The following is a 24004-nucleotide window of genomic DNA, read 5'->3' on the forward strand; positions in this document are numbered from 1 at the left end:
AAAGATGCAGATTCAATTGTTATTTATGTCCCTGCAGAAACTTCTCGCTTTTCTTGCTCCGCATTAGTTGTCATGGAGGAAGGCATCTCTGCGGGTGAGGGCTATGAAACAGACCACCAGGACTACTGTGAGGTCTGCCAGCAGGGAGGCGAGATCATCTTGTGTGACACATGTCCGAGGGCGTATCACCTGGTGTGCCTTGAACCAGAATTAGAGCGAGCCCCTCAGGGCAAGTGGAGCTGCCCACATTGTGTACGTAAAGATAGTGACCATTCAACAAGTCTCTTCTCATATTTGGGTGCAGAACTCATCACCTGAGACACCTCTTGATTTACCCATTTGCCTCTTCTATTGTCATGTTATTTTGTATCTGTTGTGCTTGTGCAGTTTAATGATATGTGCACTTCTGTATGACAGGAGAAGGAGGGAGTCCAATGGGAAGCCAAGGAATTAGAGGAGGAAGAGCTGGAGGAACATCGGCGAGTTAGGCGGGAAGAAGAAGACGACCACATGGAGTTCTGTCGGGTGTGTAAGGATGGAGGAGAGCTGCTGTGCTGTGACGCTTGTGTATCCTCTTACCACATCCACTGCCTCAACCCTCCATTACCTGACATTCCACATGGGGAATGGCTATGCCCACGATGCACGGTGAGAATTGGGGGGGGGAGGGGTGCACGTTTTTTAGTAAAGTGTTCTAGGACATATATGCAGTGACCATCGACGTTGGTCCTTTCGTGATATGGTAATGGTTAAAGGGGTTATCCAGGAAAAAAAAGCACTCACCGGTAATGGAAAATCATGTGGATTTATTGATCCATAGTAGAAATCATGACATGAAGGACGCGTTTCGGCACGTTGCCTTCCTCAGCTTGCTGCCGATAGGCAGCAAGCTGAGGAAGGCAACATGCCGAAACGCGTCCTTCATGTCATGATTTCTACTATGGATCAATAAATCCACGATTTAGCATTACCGGTGAGTGCTGGGTCCCTCCATATACTGGCTTATTCGCACCTCGTGCACAACCACCACGATCATGGACGGAAGTGCCGACTTAAACGGGGTATTGCAGGGGAAAACTTTTTTTTTTATATATCAACTGGCTCCAGAAAGTTAAACAGATTTGTAAATTACTTCTATTAAAAAAATCTTAATCCTTTCAGTACTTATGAGCTGCTGAAGTTGAGTTGTTCTTTTCTGTCTAAGTGCTCTCTGATGACACGTGTCTCGGGAACCGCACAGTTTAGAAGAAAATCCCCGTAGCAAACCTCTTCTACTCTGTGCAGTTCCCGAGACAAGCAGAGATGTCAGCAGAGAGCACTGTTGCCAGACAGAAAACAACAACTCAACTTCAGCAGCTGATAATTATTGAAAGGATTAAGATTTTATAATAGAAGTAATTTACAAATCTGTTTAACTTTCCTGAGCCAGTTTATATAAAAAAATGTTTTTTCCTGGAATACCCCTTTAAGTTGGCACTTCCATCCATGATGGTGGTGGTGGTGCACGAGGTGCGAATAAACCAGTATACGGAGTAAGGGACCCAGCACTCACCGGTAATCCTAAATCATGTGGATTTATTGATCCATAGTAGAAATCATGACATGAAGGGCGCGTTTCGGCATGTTGCCTTCCTCAGCTTGCTGCCTATCGGCAGCAAGCTGAGGAAGGCAACGTGCCGAAACGCGTCCTTCATGTCATGATTTCTACTATGGATCAATAAATCCACACAATTTAGCATTTCCGGTGAGTGCTGGGTCCCTTACTCCATATACCGGTCCTTCTGTGATGATCGGCAGCAAGCTGAGGAAGGCAACATGCCGAAACGCGTCCTTCATGTCATGATTTCTACTATGGATCAATAAATCCACATGATTTACCATTTCCGGTGAGTGCTGGGTCCCTTACTCCATATACTGGTCCTTCTGTGATGATATACTTTATAATATCTCACTCCTTATTTTATGGGCTCCTTAGGCACTCTCCACCTCGTACAGTTTTGCTTGTGGGGCAAAGTATTTGACAGGTGGGGACCCCCCGCCATTCATGGGAACTGGGTCTTGTGTCCCCCCTGTGAATGGATGATCGAGCATATGTGCTATCACTCTGTCTGAGATTAAGGCCGGGTTCACACCACGTTTTTGCAATACAGTTCCTGTATCAGGTTTTTGATAAAAAAAACTGATTCCTCAAAACCGGACTAAACTGTATCAAAACGTGTACACATTTTTTTATCCGTATACGGTTTGAAAAATAATGTCCGGTTGCATCCGTTTTTTAAGAAAAAAACATATACGTTTTTACCTTTTCACTCCATTATAAATAAAGTTTCACTTGTTTGATTGAAATTCCAAGAAAAAAAAAGGGCAAAGTCAAAAACCGTATGGTGAAAACCTAATGGAACCGTACGCACATACGGTTCTATACGGTTCCCATTGACTCCCATGTTAAAAAAAAAAAATATATACGGTTTAATACGGTTTTTCACCCGGACCAAAAACCGTCGTAGGCCACGGTTTTCTGTCCGGAAAAAAAAAAAAGTAAAAAACCGTATGGTTTGAAAAACATAGACGACCGTATACATTATGGTGCATGCAGTTTTGAATGGGAAGTCTATGGGCACGGTTTTCTGTACGGTTGTATACGTTTTTTGTTTTTTTTCTTATGAAACCGTATGCCGAAACCATATGGCAAAATCGTGCTGTGAACCCGCCCTAACAAAGATATCCAAGCACTGTTGGATACACTGTTGGATACATAAGTCTTATAAGTCTGTAAGTCTTATAGAGATGTTAGTCTTATAGGTTGGAGCTGTAGTGCACATTCACATGGTTACCTCCCATTCTCATAATTGGGGAGGTCCCCTTAAATCTATCTGTCAGACTAAACGAAAAGATTATATTTACATTATAATTTTAGTGCACGCACTTATCATAATCCTGCATTCTTATGTGATCTATAGCAACTGAATGAGCCCTTTTAAAGCCATACTTGTCGTATAGGTGCAGAGCTGTTGGTAATGTGCTCTTGGAATTGCCATTTAAAGGAGTACTCCGGCGCGCACTTTTTTCCTTTTATCCCGTCCGGGCTGCAAAATAAAAGAAAACACACTTTCTCTTACCTGCCAACGAGCCCCCGGAGCTCCGGTACACTCCGGTACAGGTGTTCAGTCCCCGGGCTGTATTCTTCTTACTTCCTGTTAGCCCGGCACGTCACACGGAGCTTCAGCCTATCACCGGCCGGAGTGATGTCCCGCCTCTGCCAGTGATAGGCTGAAGCTCCGTGTGACGTGCCGGGCTAACAGGAAGTAAGAAGAATACAGCCCGGGGACTGAACATCTGTACTGGAGTGTACCGGAGCTCCGGGGGCTCGTTGGCAGGTAAGAGAAAGTGTGTTTTCTTTTATTTTGCAGCCCGGACGGGATAAAAGGAAAAAAGGGCGCGCTGGAGTACTCCTTTAAATTCTATAACTGAAAGAATAAAGGAAATTCAAATGTTAAAAATGCACTAATAAAATACGTTTAACTCTCCACCTTTCTGTCATCCCCTAGTGCCCAAATCTGAAAGGTCGAGTGCAGAAAATTCTGCACTGGCGTTGGGGGGTTCCTCCAGAAGGAGTTCCGCTTCCTCAGATCCCCAATGCCGATCCAGATCAGGAGCCTCCCAAAAGCCTGCAGGGGAGGTCGGAGAGAGAATTCTTTGTCAAATGGGCCGGGATGGCCTATTGGCATTGCAGCTGGATCACGGAGCTCCAGGTTTGTGTCTTCGTGTGGAATACAATGCATTTTCTAAAAGTCTGTAGAATACAATAAGATTTCAAAAAGTTGTCAGATGTCAAATTGTTCACCCAGGTTCTTCCTGGTGTGATGTTTAGCATCATTTCCTGCTGCCTGTATATCCCATAGTGCTGGGCTCTGTCCTCCAAACCAATTTGATGTCTCAATATTTCTTCTCCTCCCCTCTCACAGAGTTCAATAAGCTGGAGCTGCATTCCCTTTCTTCTCCTATCTAGTATTTACTGTATTACTACAGATGGATTTTAGCTGTCGCTGTCATTTGATCCCCCTGATGAAGCCGCTGTAAATGCGTGTCGGGTGTCATGGGTTGGATTTGCATTACTTATGTTCCTAACAAATACGACTGTCTATGCATTATATTATAAATATTGCTTTCTTCTCTGCATATTGTACATGCTGAAGTAGTTTTAATATCCTTGATATACAAGATATGGGGCACAACATGGGTTTAAGATCACTAAGGCTGCATTCACATCTCGTTTTTACATATGGGCGCCGGATCCGGCTGGGGGAGGGGAAAACCTCAGTTTTGACCCGTATGCGGTTTTGGACCGGACCTAAAACCGTAGTATACTACGGTTTTAGGTCCGGTCAGGAAACCGCATACGGGTCAAAACTGAGCTGACCAGAGTCACCGTTTGACTCCGGTCGGCTCAATAAAGTAAATGGAGTCACGGGCTGATCTGGCTGGGTACGGGAGAGCCTGGTTTTCCCCTCCCCCAGCCGGATCCGGCGCCCATATGTAAAAAACGAGATGTGAATGCAGCCTTAACCGGCAGGTGTCCTTATATAGTTACACCACTGTATTACCCAATGTATGGGTTACTTTATTATGCACATGTGTGTGTGAGTGTGTTCTACTATACGTCTTACAGCCGCAGCGCTTATTATGCGGCTGACAGCCGCCGCGCTTGTACTTTCGGGCGCATGTAGCGCCGACTTGCTTTCACTTTCGGCAGCAGACGGCTGCCGGCGGATATGTGTATCGCCCGCTCACTTCCCCATGGGCGCATATACGGCTAACATAGGTGCTCGGGGCAAGGAGCGGGCGCCATTACTGTGTTTCTTCCCACAGGGCCGCCGGAGCTTACTGGAGGTGCGAACTGCCCTCCAATCAGTGCTGTGCGCGCGATTCAGGTGGCAGGGGCCAATCAAAGACAGTGCCCCTGCTCCAGGAACACCCCTTTCAGGCTATTGGCTAGCTCCTCTCTGTCTGCATAGAGCGGTGTCTCCTCTCAGCAGGGACAGAGTGTTACAGTGTTGGGGTTAAAATCTTTCCTGTGAATTACTGTCACAGGGGACACAAATTGCTTCCTCCCTCTAAACTGACAACTAGACTGCTAGTCTTCTGTTTTGTCTGTATGACAAAAATGCCTGGTTCTGCTGAGCCCACTGGCTCTGCCTGCTCCACTGCTCCCCCTGACCCCCTAGCTTCCCCGGATGTTACAGTTTCCGGTGGATTCGGCCGCCTCTCCAGCCTGGGTTCTTTCCTATCCCAGTGTATGGCTGACTTGACTCAAGTCTCCCTTTCGGTGGCTGAGGCCTCCCGTGACATGGTGTCTACCTTGAAGGGGTCTTCCCTGCGCCGGCCCTCTAGTGGGTCCCGCTCCTCTTTTCCACAAGCCTCACGCTCTCGCAAGCGTACTAAGGGTGCTTTTTCTGACTCTTACATTGAGTCTTCACGCCCCCCCGTGTCATCTGATCACAGATGTCGCTCCTCCAGAGGACGTACCTGGAATCACCGCTCTGCCTCGCCAGAGCCGTGTACCCGGTCAGGGTCGCCCCCCCTCCAGGGCTGCCTCTACTCGTTCACATTCTCCTGGTGAACTGGCAGATGAGGCTTCCGAATCGGCATCTGACTCAGAGGACCGCTCGGATACAGTTGAAACGGTGAACTCATTGGTTGCGGCCATAAGAGACACCTTTCACTTAGAGGACCCAGGATCTTCGGACGTGACTCCTGAAGTTTCCTTTCATCGTGTTCAACCAGCACCTCAAGGGTTCAGCTCTCACGCTGAATTTCTCATCCTTCTGGAATCTGCATGGAAACATCCGGACAAGAGGTTCTCGGGAATGAAGAGGGTTCAAGTGCGTTACTCATTAGCCAAGGACCTTGCATCTAAGGTGGTTTCCCCTCTCTCGGTGGATCCACCAATTTCCCCCCTCTCTAGGCTGCTACACTGCCGCTAGCAGCGGCTGCCTTAATGGACTCGACAGACAAGTTGGTGGAGTCCTTAGCGAAGTTTGCCTCTAAAGCAGCAGGCTCTTCTCTGCTTCCCACCTTCGCCTCTTCATGGGGGTCCAAGGCCCTTTCGGTGTGGTGCTCAAATGTTTTTTGCTTTGGTTCTCCAATGCTCTAAAGCTGGGGGCTTTCTGTGCTCAGCTACCATGCAGTCAGTCCGTTGGGCTGCCTTTGCTGTGGGTCTCGTAGCGGCCCTCCGCCGCTCTATGTGACTTAGGGCGTGGGATGCGGATACCGCCTCCAAAAGGTCTCTTACCGAGTTTTGTTTTACTGGTACCCGTCTTTTTGACGGGCGCCTTGACGAGATTATCTTTGAGGTGACGGGGGGGGGGGGGGGGGGGGATGTGGTAAGGGTTACTTGTTGCCTCAAAATAAGGCTCGCTTTTCTTCCCGGGGAGGTCCTCTTCCTTTCGGACCTTTGGCGTAGAGTGAAGCCACCACCCGCAGGTTTTTCTCGGGTGGGAGGTCGTCTCTTACTTTTTCGAGACAGCTGGACCACACACATTCAGGAAGTCCCGAGCTCCCCGGTCTCCTTCTTTGGCGAAGCAGTTTCGGGAGGCCCTCCAGTCCCTGCCCAGGAAGTTATTGTCCCCGTTTCTCCAGGGGAATGTTTTCAGGGTTTTTTATTCCAATTTTTTTGTGGTCCCCAAGGAAGGCGTTTCTGTGCGACCGATTCTGGACCTCAAGCGTCTCACCGTCATCTTCTCCGCCACTTCCGAATGGAATCTCTCCGTTCGGTAGTGGCATCCATGGAACAAGGGGAGTTTCTTTCTTCGTTGGTCATCAAGGATGCCTACCTCCATGTTCCAATATTTCCCGGCCATCAGCGGTACCTCCGCTTTGCGGTTCTGGAGGGGCATTTTCAATTCATAGCCCTCCCTTTTGATCTGGCCTCGGCTCCTCGAGTCTTTACAAGATCCTTGCGCCAGTAATAGCCCTGTTGCGGTCGAGAGGAGTCTCAATGATCCCTTTCCTGGACGACCTTCTCATCTAGGTTCCCACCAGAGTCCAGACTCTGGAGAATGTGGATCTCACTCTCTAGATCCTGAATCGTTTCGGGTGGATTGTCAACCGGGACAAGTCTGTCCTCTCTCCCGCCCAATCTCTGATTTTTCTTGGGACTTCAATTCAACTCGGCCCCTGCCCGGACTTGCCTTCCGACGGACAAACGTCTGACGCTCCTGTCAGGAGTCCGCTCTCTTCTGGCCCAGGCCCCAGTTTCCATCCGCAATTACATGGAAGTCTTGGGTCGGATGGTAGCGGCCATGGAAGTCGTACCCTTTGCCCAGTTTTGTTACCATCCCCTTCAACTGGCGATTCTCTCTCGATGGGACAGATTTCCTCTGTCTCTCGATCGCAAGATTACTCTCCCTCGTCGGATCTGTCAGTCTCTGCTCTGGTGGCTCTGCTCCCCCCTTCTTCTTCAAGGGCGATCATTTCTTCCCCTCCACTGGCAGGTGGTGACAATGGATGCCAGTCTGTCGGGCTGGGGCGGTGTGTTCAGGGTCTGGACGGTTCAAGGCCTCTGGTCTCCCCGGGAAACCCTTCTTCCGAAAAACATCTTGGGAATGAGGGTGATTCTTCTTTGTCTTCTTCTTTGGGAGTCCCTGCTTCAGTTCCGCCCTGTCCGCGTCCAGTCGGACAACGACATGGTCGTAGCATACATAAATCGGCAAGGCGGCACTCGCTGCTCGGCAGCCATGGCTGAGGTGACAAAGGTCCTTCTTCTGGGCGGAAAACAAGGTTCCGGCCATTTGGCGATTCACATTCCGGGTGTGCTCTTCTGGGAAGCGGATTTCCTTAGCCGGTCCTCAGTCAACCCCGGAGAGTGGTCCCTGCATCCAGAGGTCTTCTCCTCTTCGCGTCGGCACAATCGGAAGATTCTTCCATTTTGTCAATGTTCCGGGACCCCCTGGCTCTAGCCGTGTACGCCCTAGTGATTCCTTGGACGGGGTTTGCTCTGCCCTGTCTGTTCCCTCCCCTTCCGCTCCTTCCCAGGGTTCTGAGGAAGCCCAAAGCGGAGGACGTTCCTGCCATACTGGTAGCTCCAGTTTGGCCCCGTAGGTCGTGGTACGCTGACGTGGTCAGGCTCCTGGACGACACTCCACTGCGCCTTCTACTTTGTTCAGACCTGCGGTCTCAGGGTCCTCTTTACCACCCCATTTTACAGTCAGCGTGCTGGTTGAGACTGCGGTTTTGAGAACCCGTGGTTCTCTTCCCAATTCATTTCGGAAGCCTATCGCTGTAAGGGGAAGATTCCTCCTTTCAGGGTTGTGGCTCATTCCACACGTTCGGTTGGGGCATCCTGGGCTCTCCAGAATAGAACCTCGGCCTCGCAGATTTGCAAGGCGACTACCTGGTCGTCTTTGCGCACTTTCTCGAGGTTTTACCGGGTTCATACTTTTGCATCGGCTGATGCTACCCTGGGGCGTAAGGTGTTGCAGGCGGCAGTGGATCAGCCGTCTGCCTGATGTCCCCCAATGGAGCCGATAGAGAAAAGGAGATTTTTTAACACTTACCGTAAAATCTCTTTCCCGAAGGATCCATTGGGGACACAGCTCCCGCCCTTTTTGGGGTTTTTCCTTGGTTCTCTGTCCGAGGGTGTGTTCAGTTATGTTTTTTCTTCTGGTTCTCGGACAGTTTTGGGTGTTTCCTTGACCTATTGGTCTCCTCCTATTGCTCTGGAACTTAAACTGACTAGCTCAGAGCCTGAAGGCAGGTGTATCCTGCTGGGAGGAGCTGACTTTTTTATGACCATAGTGTCACACCTCCTAGAGACAGGATACACCCACTGTCTGTCCCCCAATGGATTCTTCGAGAAAGAGATTTTACGGTAAGTGTTAAAAAATCTCCTTATCTTTACACACACATGGTTTTTATCTTTCGCCCATCAAAGTCTATGGGAGGAAAAAGGACAATATTTTTTTAAAAAGCACCACACCTACATCAGTTTGCTATATTTTTGGCCCAAAAAATACGCCATGCTGGGGCTTTTTTCACAAAAATACCAAGTGTATTCCCAACCTTATGGTGCTCCTGCTCTTTCTTCACTATCTTCCTCACTTCTCTCCTTTCAGATGGAGATATTCCACACCGTCATGTACCGTAACTTTCAGCGGAAGAACGATATGGATGAGCCACCGCCTTTTGATTATGGCTCAGGAGAAGACGAGGGAAAGAGCGAGAAGAGCAAAGATGCTGAGTACTCCCACATGGAGGAGAGGTTCTACAGATACGGGATCAAACCTGAGTGGATGTCTATACACAGGATTATCAACCACAGGTTAGGAGGGATTTATTACATATAGAACAAGGTAACCCTTAAAGGGGTACTCCCCTGGAAAACTTTTATTTTTTAATCAACTGGTGCCAGAAAGTTAAACAAATTTGTAAATTACTTCTATTTAAAAATCTTAATCCTTCCAGTTCCTTTCATTCTGACCAAAGTGCCTAAAATGGACCGAGGTGTCAGCAGAGAGCATTGGGGTCAGACAGAAAGGCAATTCATAAAGAAAAGAACTTCCTGTGGAGCAAATAGCAGCTGATAAGTACTGGAAGGATTAAGATTTTTATATATATATATATATAAGTAATTTACAAATTTGTTTCACTTTATGGCACCAGTTGATTTAAGAAAAAATGTTTTCCACCGTAGTAACCCCTTTAAAGTGTACCTGTGACTTTAAAATACTTCTCACATGTCCTGCAGAGATATCATACGTTTTTATTGGTCATTTTCTCAGTGTTCATACTTCGAGCCGCATGCTCCTCTTCCCGCTCTATAGGTGTACTTTATTAAGGCCGTAATAGGCCTATATTGTTTTTAACCCCTTAAGGATGGAGGGTTTTTCTGTTTTTGCACTTTCGTTTTTTCTTCCTTACCTTTTAAAAATCATAACCCTTTCAATTTTGCAACTAAAAATCCATATGATGGCTTATTTACTTTGTAATGACATCAGTCATTTTACCCATAAAATCTACAGCGAAACGGAAAAAAAAATAATTGTGCGACAAAATGGAAGAAAAAACGCAATTTGATTTTGTCGTACTTCTGAAAAAAATTATAACTACATGCAGGAAAATTTCTCATCTTCTGACCCCTATAACTTTTTTATTGTTCCACGAACGGGGCGGTATGAGGACTAATTTTTGCACCGTGATCTGAAGTTTTTATCGGTACCATTTTTGTTTTGATCTGACTTTTTGATCGCTTTTTATTCATTTTTTATGGTATAAAAAGTGACCAAAAATGCGCTATTTTGGACTTTGGAATTTTTGCACGTACGCCATTGACCGTGCGGTTTAATTAACAATATATTTTTATAGTTTGCACATTTACGCACGCGGCGATACCACATATGTTTAATTTTATTTACACAGTTTTTTTTTATGGGAAAGGGGGGGGGGGTGATTCAAACTTTTATTAGGAAAAGGGTTAAATGATCTTTATTAACTTTTTCTTTTTACTTTTTTTTTTTGCAGTGTTATAGCTCCCATAGGGGCTATAACACTGCACACACTGATCTTTTACACTGTTCACTGCAAAGAAATAGCTTCGCATTGATCAGTGTTATCGGCGGTTGATTGCTCAAGCCTGGATTTCAGGCTTGGAGCAATCAATCGATGATCGGACGTGCAGGACGTGCAGGTAAGCCACCCTCCTGCTGCGTCCTAGCTGATCGGGACATCGCGATTTTATCTCAATGGTCCCGATCAGCCCGACTGAGCTGCTGGGATGCTTTTACGATCGGCGATGTCCGGCATTAGCGTGGGAAAGGCCGAACATTCCGAACAAAGACCGATAAAGATTTATCAAAAGTTTTTTTTTTTTGTAAATGACAGGTACTCTTCTGCATATGCAACTGAATAAAATCCCACTGGACCTCCAATGGACGCATACTATGCAGATATATACCTCCCCCTATGATTACACATCAGTTGCATATCCTAGGGATGTGTCATTAGTGTTGTATATTGTAAAAAAAAATCCTTCAGGATGTATCCACAGTATTCTGCATCAATCAGGAGAAGAAGCAGGGAGAAGTGTGTTCTTAACCTTGACATATTTACGATATAAGTCTATAGGACCATCCATGTCTCATAGACATAGAGTAGGATCGCTGGGCCAGCTCGTTCTTGTTCTCTCCCCTCTTGTTCTGGTCAGGTCTGAACATTCAAACTCCAATTTGATATGTCCCAAGGATATTTCTAAAGTTTTTTTTCTCCCTACACAAATGCTTTAAAGGGTAGCTGTCATTTCAGGTGACTTTTTACGATAAGCTTCCCTGTATAAGGAGAGGAGAAGCAGCACTATTCCTGGCCATTATTTAACTTGTATATGTATATTTTTTTGCAGATTTCTGCTCTGCAGGCTCATCTTTTAATTTGCAGTTCTCCTAGAGCTAGTGGGGGCATAGTTCCCCCCTTCATAGACTTGTGTTGGCTTGTCTTGCAGACACAGGATTAGGCTGAGCTGATTTTCAGAGTGGAATATAGCCTCACAGGGGAGGGCGGAAACAGAAGCTTAAAAACAGAAGAAAGAAGCATTTTTGTCTAATAAGATATATTACAAAGTTTCTCATTCTTGCTTGTTCAAATGACACAGGGGGAGATTTTTCAAAACTTTTCCAGAGGAAAAGTTGCTGAGTTGCCCATAGTAACCAACCAGATCGCTTCTTTCATTTTTCACAAGAAGCAATCTGATTGGTTTCTATGGGCAACTCAGCAACTTTTCCTCTGGACAGAATTTGATAAGTTGCAGGTCCTTGTCATATGGTGTTGTATTATCTTATTTCTCTACATTTGTTTATCCTTTTGTAGTGTGGATAGGAAGGGAACGTACCGTTACCTGGTGAAGTGGAGAGACCTTTCTTACGATCAGTCGACGTGGGAAGAGGACAGCATGAAGTTACCAGATTACGATTACCACAAGCAGATGTATTGGAGACACAGGTACTTTCTTGAGTCTCAGACTAGGAAAGAGGGAGCCTGGGACAGTTTGGTTGTACCTACAGGGCCACTTTGGCCACAACATGGGTTGCATGACCAGAGATCACTTTGTTAAAAGGGTACTCCCCTGCTTGACATCTTATCACCTATGTAAGGTTAGGGTATAAGATGTCATAAGACGTCTGATTGCGGGGGTCATACTGCTGGGGCCCCCGCGATCTCCCGCAGCACCCGGAGTTCTAAACAAACGCCAGGTTCCTGCGGCAGTGATCGTGACGTCACATCACCCCCCCCCATCCATTCCTTTCTATGGTAGTGGGCGTAGACATGAATGGAGTGGGAGTGGTGTCACAATGTCACAATCACAAAATGTTCAGAACGCTGGAGCACCGGAGTACCCCTTTATAGGGGTACTCCAGTTAAAAACTTTTTTTTTTTTAAATCAACTAGTGCCAGAAAGTTATACAGATTTGTAAATTACTTATAAAAATCTATATCCTTCCAGTACTTCTCAGCTGCTGTATACTACAGAGGAAGTTCTTTTCTTTTTGAATTTATTTTCTGTCTGACCACAGTGCTCTCTGCTGACATCTCTGTCCATTTTAGGAACTATCCAGGGTAGGAGCAAATCCTCATAGCAAACCTCTCCTGCTCTGGACAGTTCCTGACATGGACAGAGGTGTCAGCAGAGAGCACTGTGGAAAGACAGAAAAAAAATTCAAAAAGAAAAGAACTTCCTGTGGAGCATACAGCAGTTGATAAGTACTGGAAGAATTAAGATTTTTAAATAAACGTAATTTACAAATCTATTTAACTTTCTGGCACCAGTTGATTAAATTTTTTTTTTTCCATCAGAGTACCCCTTTAAGCTGCCTAAATCGCCTTGCATTCCAATATAAAGCTGCATTCACATCATTGGGGAAGTAGACGGCCCTAAATCTTATGCCAAAAAAATCATATCCTATCTGACATGGTAGTACGTTTTCACATGTTTTTGTGCATTTATTTAAAAAAAAACAAAAAAAAACACCCAAAAAAATAAGTATTCTTTCTAGACCAGTTGTATCAACCACAACTCCTTTCATGCCCGGACAGCTGTTGGCTCTCTGGGCATGCTGGGAGTTGTAGTTTTGTAACATTGTGTAAAAAAATAAAAAATTTGTGCTTGATTAAATGAATCCAAACGTACAATGATTCAATTCAAAATGCTTTACATAGACTGTAAATGTTGAAAGAAAAAAATCAGACATTATAAAACGGGTGCATGTGTTGAATACGATTTATTTAAAAAATAAAATAAAATAAAAAAAGGGTCCTTTTTTTGGTTTCTTGATAGTTTTTAGAACAGTGGTCTCAAAACTGTGGCTCTCCAAATGTTGCAAAACTACAACTCCCAGCATGCATGGACAGCCAACGCCTACATCTGAAGGGCCATTGTTTGTAGACCACTGTTCTAGACTATTTGGAAGCTACTTCACATGTGGAAAACAAAACATTTTAAAAAATTGTGCACGATTAAATGGTTTAAAACGTACAAGGCAATTTAATGAAATTTACATTGACCGCAATGTAGAAAAAAAAATCTGATACGATTTGATCAGTTTTTGTATCAAAAACCCTGATTTCTCGGTCGCTCTTCATTGGGGGACACCTATACTGATGGGTATATGCTCTTGCCACTAGGAGGCGCTGATACTAGGAAAAAAGTCGTCTCCTCCCTGGTAGGATATACCCGCCCACTGGCAGTGAGGTAATCAGTTTTAGCTAGTGTCAGTAGGAGGCAAGACGCAGGTCTGGGAGCTCCCCAGACCTGGTCTTTTTTATTATTTCTTCCGTTCATTCTCCCGTCACAAAATAACGTCCGTTATTAATAACGGACTATAACGGATTAAAACGGATAATGTAAAAATCCCATAGACTATAATTGGATTTTCTAACGGACGTTTAATGGCCGATTCTCAGGGTTTTCATTACGGAACATCAAACGGATCTTTAAAACGGATGAATTTTATACTGTGAAAGCCGCCTTAGCCTGGTATGATGTAAGTATGGCCATAAGCTGGTTGAAGACTTCAGGGTGAGTATAAGAAGATGGAGCCGTGGGTGAGTATGTACTACAACCCCTCTTCCCCCTCTCCTTCCCTCTTGCTCATCCAGGGGTCCCCTTCCTCTCATGTGCCCAGCTCCTCAGCCGCCATTACACGTGGCGGTGCTGGGCTGGACCCCTCATGGCCTCTGGCGCCATTCTGGAGGGGACAGTCTGGTGAACCTTTTCTTTCCCCTCTTCGGGCTACGCATCTCTACACATGTATTGTGGCCAGGCACGGTGCCCTGGCCACATTTTCTTTACTACCGGCCGGAGATTCTATGCTGCTGCCCCAATTTCAGTCTCCGGTCCCGCTTGGCCGCCCGCTTCTCCAGTGGGGGCGTTATCTGCCCGCTTACTACCTATAGCTGCAGGTAGCGGATCTCCGTTCCCATGCGGCTGACCACGTTCTCAGTGCGGGCACACCAGCCCGCTCACTACTATCTTCTGCGGCCAGGATTCTTACAGGCTGACCGAAGACTTACAGCTGCAGGCAGCAGTTCTCCGGTCCCAGGCCTACTTCTATCCTTGCGGCCAGGACATTGCTCCTAAAATAAAAAAATCACCACTGGTCACTCAGAACGTTTGGTTGTGTTTGGCACCCTCTTGTGGCCATTAATTATATTGCGCCCTGGATTTTTCATTACTTCTTGAGCTACCCCTTGTAGCAACCAAACGCTATTACAGCCTTGGCCTGTCACATCTGTTTTTCAGTTTAATATCTGCAGGGTCCCTTTTCTAGGGACGGAATCAGGGACCGCTTTATTCCTTCAGTCACCCTGTATGGTGGCCTGCTTTAGACTATTTACATTGTCAGTTGAGGTATGCCTCTGGCTTATCTATTTTCTGCAGGGTTCTCACTCTGTCAGGGAACATATGCGCACCGACGTGGCGGGTTACTGCCAGGGATTTCTCGATCCCTTGGAAACTGTCGGGGATATATTCAGTGTCTACCACTGTGTGTCATGCCCACGGCCGAATTCCAGTCCCTCCCTACCGAGGCAAGACACTGGTCGAGTGCCCTTGCAAGAGTTTTTTTTTCTTTTCTTTTGCATTTCTGGCAGAATCCGTGGGTCACCCATCAGGGGGGTGTTCTGGCGTGTCATACAATATGATTCCCTTCTCTACAGGCTGCCGCATCCACGGCTAGGGCTCAGGATCCCTCCCCCGTCTAGTGCAAGGTCTCCGTGGAAATGTTCCTGCGTGGGCATGGATTGGTCCTGATGTTGATATCCCAGACAGTAGTCTTGCCTGTCACTCATCTGTTCAGCCAGACTGTTGTCTACACGGTCTCAATCGCTGTTAGTCTCCCATCTCTGGGCTGCCGTTGGCTTGGTCAGATCTCCCATACCTCTCTGCTGGTATAAGGACTCTGGATGAGAGTCCTGCAGGTACTCAAGACTAATGAGTCACCCAGACTTTCGTCTACTGGGTCTCTTACACCGTCAGGTCACTCGTTAGTTCAGTCATACTCCAATACCCCACTTTCTGTAGGGGGGTTCGATGGAGTGTCCCTGAGCATTCAGGAATCCTATACCAGTCAGCCCGACAGTTGTCTACATGGTCTACTACTACTACGTCTGGTCCACTACCATACACTTCACACAACGTGGACGGTAGTTCAGGTTATCCACTGCCAAGGTGTAGTTACGAATGAGTCTCCCCATGTTGCTCCATGGACCCTATACAGTATACCACATACTGGTTTGTGGGGTTCCCTCCTTTACCAGGTTCCTCCCTACATGCCTGCCTCTCTCTAGGCTGAAGGCTGGTAACCAACTTTGGTGTGTGATTCTGTCTACTGCACCCTGGGTGGCCATGGTCCCTATGCCAGATAGTCAGACTGTGTCTGCATGGTTTTCTACTCGGCCAGGTCACCTTCCCCATTCTTGCCGCTCCTGCCGTTACAGTCCGGTGAATCATTTTCCAGGTGAAGTTCCCTTTTTTTTCTGTGGGGTGTGCCTCAGGCCTTCCTGTGATCTTGTTTCCACAGGTTTAGGCGGTCGAACTCCTCTGCTCTGGCATGGGGCATGATGAGGCGACACAGTTGGTTCAGCGCCCCCCCATACCTCCAGGTATATGTCCTGGGTTCCTGTCCTGGGTGGTTCTGTTGCCTTAGTGAATGACCAGAATGGCTCCGTTGACGCTCTTCTGGTCCAGGGTTACACCACGTTGAAGTGTTCCCCTCAACACTTTGGGTGTGTGTGCTTCTTACTTCCATTCGTAGTCAGGACTCAAATTAGCTCCTCCATTCCTTGATATGTTGTTGCAGGGTTCCTGGGGACTACGTCCACCCAGTACTTTGCCCCCTTACCTTTAGGCGGCATTTCACTGCTCCTATAGTGCCTGGCGCACTTTGATTATCCCCCTTCCACAGGGGTTACAGGCATCAGGGAGCTTGGCATGGTCTGGGCCTGGGTTTCATAGCGACAACCCTTTGTTTTCCCCTCCTCTATATAGGTGGGGTACCTGGCTGGGCCCTTGTTTTATGCTGAGAGCAATCAGCTGAGCTGCCCACTTTTGCAGCCTGGCTCTCTTACGGTTTCTTGGTTATCTACTGCTGGTCATACAGACTTGGCACTGTCTTCTGTTGGAGGTGTTTATGCACTCATGTATGGCTCAGCGACAGCTGGTCTAGCACTGTCTGTTGTTTGAGTCCTGCCATTGCTCTCCTCCTCCTTCGGTGTAATCTCCCTGGGTGGGGTTGTTCCTCCTTCCTTGTCGGTGTCAGTTGCGCTACACTGACACTACAGTCTTCTGGAGTAACCTTCCCTTTTGTTTCCCCTTCCTTCCAGTCCTGACGGGATGTTGCTTCGGTCCGCTCAGACCGCTGGGATTCATGTCTGGTTAGTTTCCGTGTCTTGGACACTACCATAGTATGCTATGGTGTGTCTTCTTTTCTAGGTCGTCCCTTCTGGTTCTTTGGGCCTTAGTGATGGTTGTGGTCCCGGGCAGGTTAGCTCTCCTGCTCCGACTTCTCCGCGATCTTGTTTGTGGGGCGGTCTTTCTGTACCGCACTTCTTCTTGACTAGACGTAGAAGTTTGTCACCCGGAGCGTTTCACGGAAGTTGGGTTTACGCCTTCCAGACGACTCGGCAACCGCCGTTTCCCATGTCGGCTGCTCCAGTGTTCCGGGATGCTTCTTTTGGCCATTTATTTTTACATGTACGTCTTCCAGGTGACCCGGGTACCTTCAGTTCCCATGTCGGACGCTCCGGTGTTCTGGGATGCCCCCTTTTCAGGGCATTCCGCTCCCTTTTTGGCCTTATTCCTTCCGTCTCCTACTTCGTGGGTCAATGTACTCTCGGGGCGGTTGGCGTTCCGGTCATCTGGATTACTCTACTCGAGCTTATTTTTCCTCCCAGGTGCTCACGGCGGGCCCCTAGGATGGATGTTTTTGGTCTGGTCATCAATTTTCTGCACCAAGCCTCTCCACAGCCAGTCTCCATCCTTCTTTCTTTCCAGTGTTTTTCTGGTCTCCACTTTCCGTACTTGCCTTCTGCTCAGGCGTGTGCTGCTCTCCCTGGCGTTTTTTCCACCATGTTCTCTTGACTTTATTGACTCTGGATGGGGTTCTCTTGTTTGTGCCCTTTTCCATTTTTGTTTCCCAGCCGGGTTAGCCCTCTGTCTGGTTCTGTGTTCCTTGGAGTTGATGCCTACCTCCTCCCGGAATAGTTCCGGCCCTTCTGGCTTCCTAGTCGACCTTTTCTTGTGTCTCTTTATGGACCGTAGCTTTGGAATATCTACATAAGACAGTCTCTTTCTCAGTTTGTGGGCCTCGGTTGTTTCTGCCCTGAATCTCATCCGCAGGCCTTACGGTCGAGTGGGTTCGGTCTCTGGACTGATTCCCCTTTTGCTGTTGGTTGTTTTTCCCTCCCTAGGGGACTTCTTTGGTACGTCCCATCAGTATAGGTTTCCCCCAATGAAGAGCGACTGAGAAAAGGAGATTTTTTTAGTACTCATCGGAAAATCTCTTTCTCGTAGCCTTCATTGGGGGACACTGAACCCACCCATTTCTTCTTTTTTGGTCTGGATTTTCTTTTCCAGTTCTTGTTTTTTTTTTAATCCAGGATTCCTTTCTGGGGTCCTTTTAAACATATTTCTTCCAGTGGGAGGGTATATCCTGCCAGGTAGGAGCTGACTTTTTTCCTAGTGTCAGCTCCTCCTAGTAGCAAGAGCATATACCCATCAGTATAGGTGTCCCCCAATGAAGTCTACGAGAAAGAGATTTTACGATGAGTGAAAAGTAATCTCCTTTTTCTACCCACCTCAAAAATTAGATAAAAACCCAAACAGATGAAAACAGGTGCATGCAGTGGATACGATTTGTCACTAGAAGTCAATGGATACGTCTAGATATATATGATTCTATATGATTTGTAAGCATAGAATTGTATGAACTTGACTGATGCAAAAACAGTGATGTGAATGCAGCCCAAGTTAAAGGGGTCGCATTTCGACCTGCAAATGGTGGAGCGTGACCCCATTTTCCTTCCTTAGCTGCCATGCAGCAGTGTGACATGGCAATCTTTTGTTTTGTGGCCAGAGTTGCCCTAGCTTTAGGTGATGTTCACATGGCAGAATTTCCGCTGGAATATTCCGCTGCAGCAGAGTCCCATTTTGCTGCACAGTGTGCGCTGCGAAATCCCATTTCCGGCGTCTGCAGAAACATTGAACCGGTGCAATGGTTCTGTGGATTCCGCATGAAAATGCATTTCCGAGCAGTCCTAGTGTTGCCGCACATATTCCTGCGTGTGAACATAGCCTTATTAAGCCAAATTACAAACCCAGCTCTGCTATTTTTATTAGGCTTGTGTACTTATAGGGGTTCTCCCCCCTTGACATCTTATCCCCTATCCAAAGGATAGGGTATAAGGTGTCTGATCGTGGGGGGTCCGCCGCTGGGGACCCCCGCGATCTCCCTTCTGCACCCGGCGTTCGTTTAGAGCATTGGGTGCTCCTGATGTCATGGTCGCACCCCTCTTTTGAGGTCACGGCCATGCCCCCTCAATGAAAGTCTATGGGAGGGGGCATGACGGCCGTTACGCCCCTCCCATAGACTTGCATTGAGGGGTCATGGCCGTGACGTCATGAGCGGAGCGTGACTGTGATGTCACGAGCCTCTGCCCTGCTTCGCCAGTCATCCGGCACGGAGCGAACTTCAGATGTTGGGGGTGTCGCTGCCGAGATCGCAGGGGTCCCCAGCAGCGGGACCCCCATGATCAGACATCTTATCCCCTATCCAAAGGATAGGGGATAAGATGTCTAGGGGCGGAGAACCCCTTTAATATGTAATATGGTGTCTTGTTGTTTGATAAACTTTTAGAGAGCTGATCATGGGGGAGAGTAACTCCTGTCCCACGAAATTCAAGAGGAACCACAAAGAATCATATGTGGAAGACATGCCTAGATCCCCCACCAATGACGTGAGTATATTCAGCGACTGCACATTGATCATCCATACCGCTCACACAACCATCATGTATGATTCCTCTTCTCTTCACAGCCCACAGTGAAATATGAAAACCAGCCGCCATTCGTCTCCTCCACGGGGGGCACGCTTCACATGTACCAGCTGGAGGGATTAAACTGGTTGCGGTTTTCCTGGGCGCAGGGCACAGACACCATTTTGGCAGATGAGATGGGCCTCGGAAAAACAATTCAGACTATAGTGTTTTTGTATTCTCTCTATAAAGAGGTAAGATGATGTATTAAAGAAGCACCCCAGGTTTTTTGTTTTCTTTTTCCCCATATCATGCACATTTACCATTACTAGTCCTACAACACCATCTGTTTCTTTCCAGCACGGCCACATCCTTGTGTTTCATTACTGTAAATGGCTTGACCCACAGAAAATCACAGTGCTTAAAGGGGTACTACCATGCTGACAACTTATCCCCTATCTAAAGGATAGGGGATAAGTTGCATGATCGCGCGGGGTCCCGCCGATGGGGACCCCCGCGATCTCGCACACAGCACCCCGCTCTCATCAGGCGAACATCGCTCCGGGTCTGATGACTGCCGATCACGGGGCCGGAGTATTGTGACGTCACGGCTCCGCCCCCATGTGACGTCAGGGTCTGCCCCCTCAATGCAGGTCTATGGCAGGGGGCGAGACAGCTGTCATAGACTTGCATTGAGAGGGCGGAGCGTGATGTCACACAGGGGCGGAGCTGTGACGTCACGATCACTGGCCCCGTCATCAGACCCAGAGTGGATGTTCGCTCATGGGCCTGATGAGAGCGGGGTGCTGCGTGCGAGATCGCAGGGGTCCCCAGCGGCGGGACACCGCGCGATCAGGCAACTTATCTCCTATCCTTTAGATAGGGGATAAGTTGTCAGCACGGTAGTACCCCAGGTGTCAGAGGAAGTGGTCAGCTCTGGGTCAGCTGACTTCCTGTGACCTACAGGATGACAGCTTCAGATCGCTCTTGGAGCTCCCAGACCCCTCCCCACAGAGCTATATTTGTATTCTGCAATCTCTATGGAATCAGGATATATAGCAGCAGCAGTTCAAAGATAGAGCTGAGCGGAGGTGTATAACTACTAAATATCTTGAAACCTCAGAGTTAGCAGCGGCAGTATTCAGAAAGAGTTGGAGGGGAGGTGTATAACTACTATATATCCTATGCTTATACACCTCCCGTCCTCGCTCTGTATACATCTGCTGCTATCTCTCTATGGGATCAGGATATATAGTAGTTATACACTACCCTGTAGTGAATATAGGCTGAGGATATCATTTTTAGGAAAATATGGTGGATAATCTCTGGCTCCTAGCTGTCTGGGACCCTGTTTGAAATGCATACCTCTGAGTATTTCCCTTTTGTCTGTACCCCCTGCTTGTCCCCATATGCTTTGTCACTTTGTATCCTGTTGTCGGTTATTTTACATATCCTTTGACGCCTAGCTATGCGGAGCCTCAAGACAGCTTGTTTGCGGATTGAGTTAATTGCGCATCCTGCCAAGTTGGTGCCAATTCGAACAAAAGGTTTACCTTTTACACATAGTGAAATATGTCCCAGTTGTAGAAATATGTTTTTCAGGGCTCCCCTTAGTAGCCATAGGTATATATCCCCCAGAATCATGATCCCCGAATATTAGGCTTTATTTAGAACCCAAACATCACCCCATTGTACCCATAGATTAAGCTGTATGTATCCCTAAGCTGTATGTATCCTATACCTATGTATAAATCCTTCATGTATCCTATCAAAATGTGCGTTATAATGTCACCATATCAATAAGTGTACTGCCATCTATGTCACATCTGTTGTGTACGATGGGAGTTATGATTTATGGACTATCAATCTGTGTTTGAGGGGAGGTTGGGACATTTGGGAGGTGGGATGATGTGGGCTGATCTAAGAAGAAGATGGAGACCTCCCTTCTAACCCAACCCTCTGCTGCACCCATTAAAGTGGTGGTCCAACACAAGCTAGTTGTTACAAGTTTGGGGACCATTCTGAATGGACTTGTGCCGCTATTTTTCTTCCTTGGCCCCAGGACGGATTAGGACTTTACTCAACGACGTTATGTATGGAACTCTTCTGATTTTTATTCCCCTTTTATTTTATAACTGTTTCGCACATTTTGTATGTCTGTTTCTTTAATTCTTTTTGTAATTAAGTACGATACCCTTTATGTACATTAAAGCCATAACTTTAATGCGTAGCCTTGTATGCTCTACCGAACCTATGGCCTTATAGCTTATATAGTTGTATTAGTGTATTAGCGTAGCTCGTGCCGTTACCATAGTTTTGGTGTCAAAGCGCAGAGTGCAAGAATCTGTGTATGAACGGAGGCGTTCTATCGGCCTACTGATAGATGGTGGCAGCGTATTGGTGTGTGGGCATGTGGACTGGTTTTGGGGTGCGTGTAGCTAATTTTTGGGGCCTATTGTGGTAGGTGTGTGTGGAAGCAGAGTACCCCTATACCTTCCCGGCCGAGGTCAAGTGTGCAGGAAAGACACGGGGACCTACACACAGTGTGTGTTTAAGCTGGTTCTCTGGCTCATAAGGGAGCAGAGGGTGCTCCGGGGAGCCAAGAGGGAACGTACCACGGTGGCAGCTTAGAGGTAGAATATTAGAGTAGATATTCTGCTGGGTTTTGTGATTCTTTTGTCCGCGCACTCTTTTCTGAGAGGCGTGGACGTGTCCGTACGCCAGGCCATGAGGGCTGTGCGGGACATACCCCTCCAACTCTATCTGTATATTGGTGTTATCTCTCTGGAATCAGGATATATATTTTTTTAAATTAGAAAGTTTTATTAAGTTTTTTGTTTTGTGTACAACATACAAAACAGAAAAAACACACATTAACAACAACTCCCCCCCCACCCACATGACACCACCCCCCAGGTCCCTATGACAAATATAAACTACAGCTCCATGTCATAACCCTTGTAGAAGTCTCCAAAAAGAGAAAAAGGAAAATGAACTTTAGAGGACATAATAAAAGTAGGAGAATAACAGATCAGGTTATAAGGATAGGGGAATAAACCCCCGAGAAATAAAAAGATCACTACACAGTAAGGCCAACATAGAACAGAGACAGAACAACATACGGAGACCCCTAGAGAGGGGACATAAAGACCACAGACTACACGGACATATCTAGCAAGGGAAACACCAGTCAATCGATCAGATCATCTAGGGACACCCATCTCACGTAAATAGGCCACCATTGGAGTACGCTGCAAATATGTAGAAGCCAGCCCAGATGTATCAATGCAGGGGCCCCAAATGGACTCAGACCTTCCCATAGCCTTCCGTTTAAAATAAACCCCCCCTCTCCACCAGAATAACATGATTCAATTTAGAGAGAGTGATAGGAGAGACCCTTACCCAATGTTGAGTAATTAACTTACAAGCCTGTTAGAGAGCCCTACAAATACCTAAATACACCCCCTGATCCCCATCCGGACCCTCCACATAACCCAACACACATAGCAATACAGAAGGAGGAAGTAGGGTACCATAAACTTGCCTAATTAAATGTGACACCTCACTCCAGAACTGCGGGTGTCAAACACGGCCCGCCAGGCCTCGTCATGTGGCCCGCGTAGCCGCCGCCGTCCGCCAGCCTTCACCAACGTCTGCCCTCTAGCGATTCTCATTCGGTCCTCCTGGTCCTCCGCCTCTATGGTTGTACGCATGGGACGTCAGTGACGTCCCGTGCGTACAACCATAGAGACACGGGAGGACCAGGAGGACTGCAGGATCATCGCAGGAGGACGCTCTCCGGCCGGGGCCTAGTAAGTGACCGGCGGCGCGTTATCTTCTTCTCTTCAGTGTTCCGGTCACCGCTCGACCGGTCCTGGCACATACTGCTATGGTCCATAGGCCATAGCAGTAGATTGTGACCCCGGGCCGGAGGAGCGGTGACCGGATCACAGTGGGGGCAGCACACAGACATACAGCCTCCAGCCATACACTGTATATGGCTGGAGGCTGTATGTCTGTGGGGAGGGAGGGAGGGGGGGGGGGTGCTGCCAACCTAATGTGGGGGGAACTATACTGCCAACTAATGTGGGGGAACATGCTGCCAACTAATGTGGGGGAACAAGCTGCCTACCTAATGTGGGGGGAACTATACTGCCTACCTAATGTGGGGGGAACTATACTGCCTACCTAATGTGGGGGGAACTATACTGCCAACCTAATGTGGGGGAACATGCTGCCTACTAATGTGGGGGAACATGCTGCCTACCTAATGTGGGGGGAACTATACTGCTTACCTAATGTGGGGGGAACTATTCTGCCAACCTAATGTGGGGGAACTATGTTGCCTACTAATGTGGGGGGAACATGCTGCCTACTAATGTGGGGGAACATGCTGCCTACCTAATGTGGGGGGAACTATACTGCCTACCTAATGTGGGGGGAACTATACTGCCAACCTAATGTGGGGGGAACTATACTTCCAACCTAA

At 47.4% G+C, this 24004-nt stretch overlaps 1 protein-coding gene across 6 annotated transcripts in view; it reads left to right on the plus strand.

The window, feature by feature from the left end:
* Window positions 1-24004, plus strand: part of CHD3 (chromodomain helicase DNA binding protein 3) — a 152032-nt gene that overhangs the window by 42860 nt on the left and 85168 nt on the right. For all 6 annotated transcript variants that reach the window (XM_056570094.1, XM_056570091.1, XM_056570092.1 and 3 more), the window contains 7 exons: window positions 68-252; window positions 418-648; window positions 3549-3752; window positions 9114-9319; window positions 11857-11988; window positions 19398-19497; window positions 19578-19769. In XM_056570094.1, the coding sequence (XP_056426069.1) occupies window positions 68-252; window positions 418-648; window positions 3549-3752; window positions 9114-9319; window positions 11857-11988; window positions 19398-19497; window positions 19578-19769 (1250 nt within the window). The remainder of the gene's footprint in view (window positions 1-67; window positions 253-417; window positions 649-3548; window positions 3753-9113; window positions 9320-11856; window positions 11989-19397; window positions 19498-19577; window positions 19770-24004) is intronic.

The sequence above is a fragment of the Hyla sarda genome, chromosome 4 (assembly GCF_029499605.1).
Source record: "Hyla sarda isolate aHylSar1 chromosome 4, aHylSar1.hap1, whole genome shotgun sequence".
NCBI lineage: Eukaryota > Metazoa > Chordata > Amphibia > Anura > Hylidae > Hyla > Hyla sarda.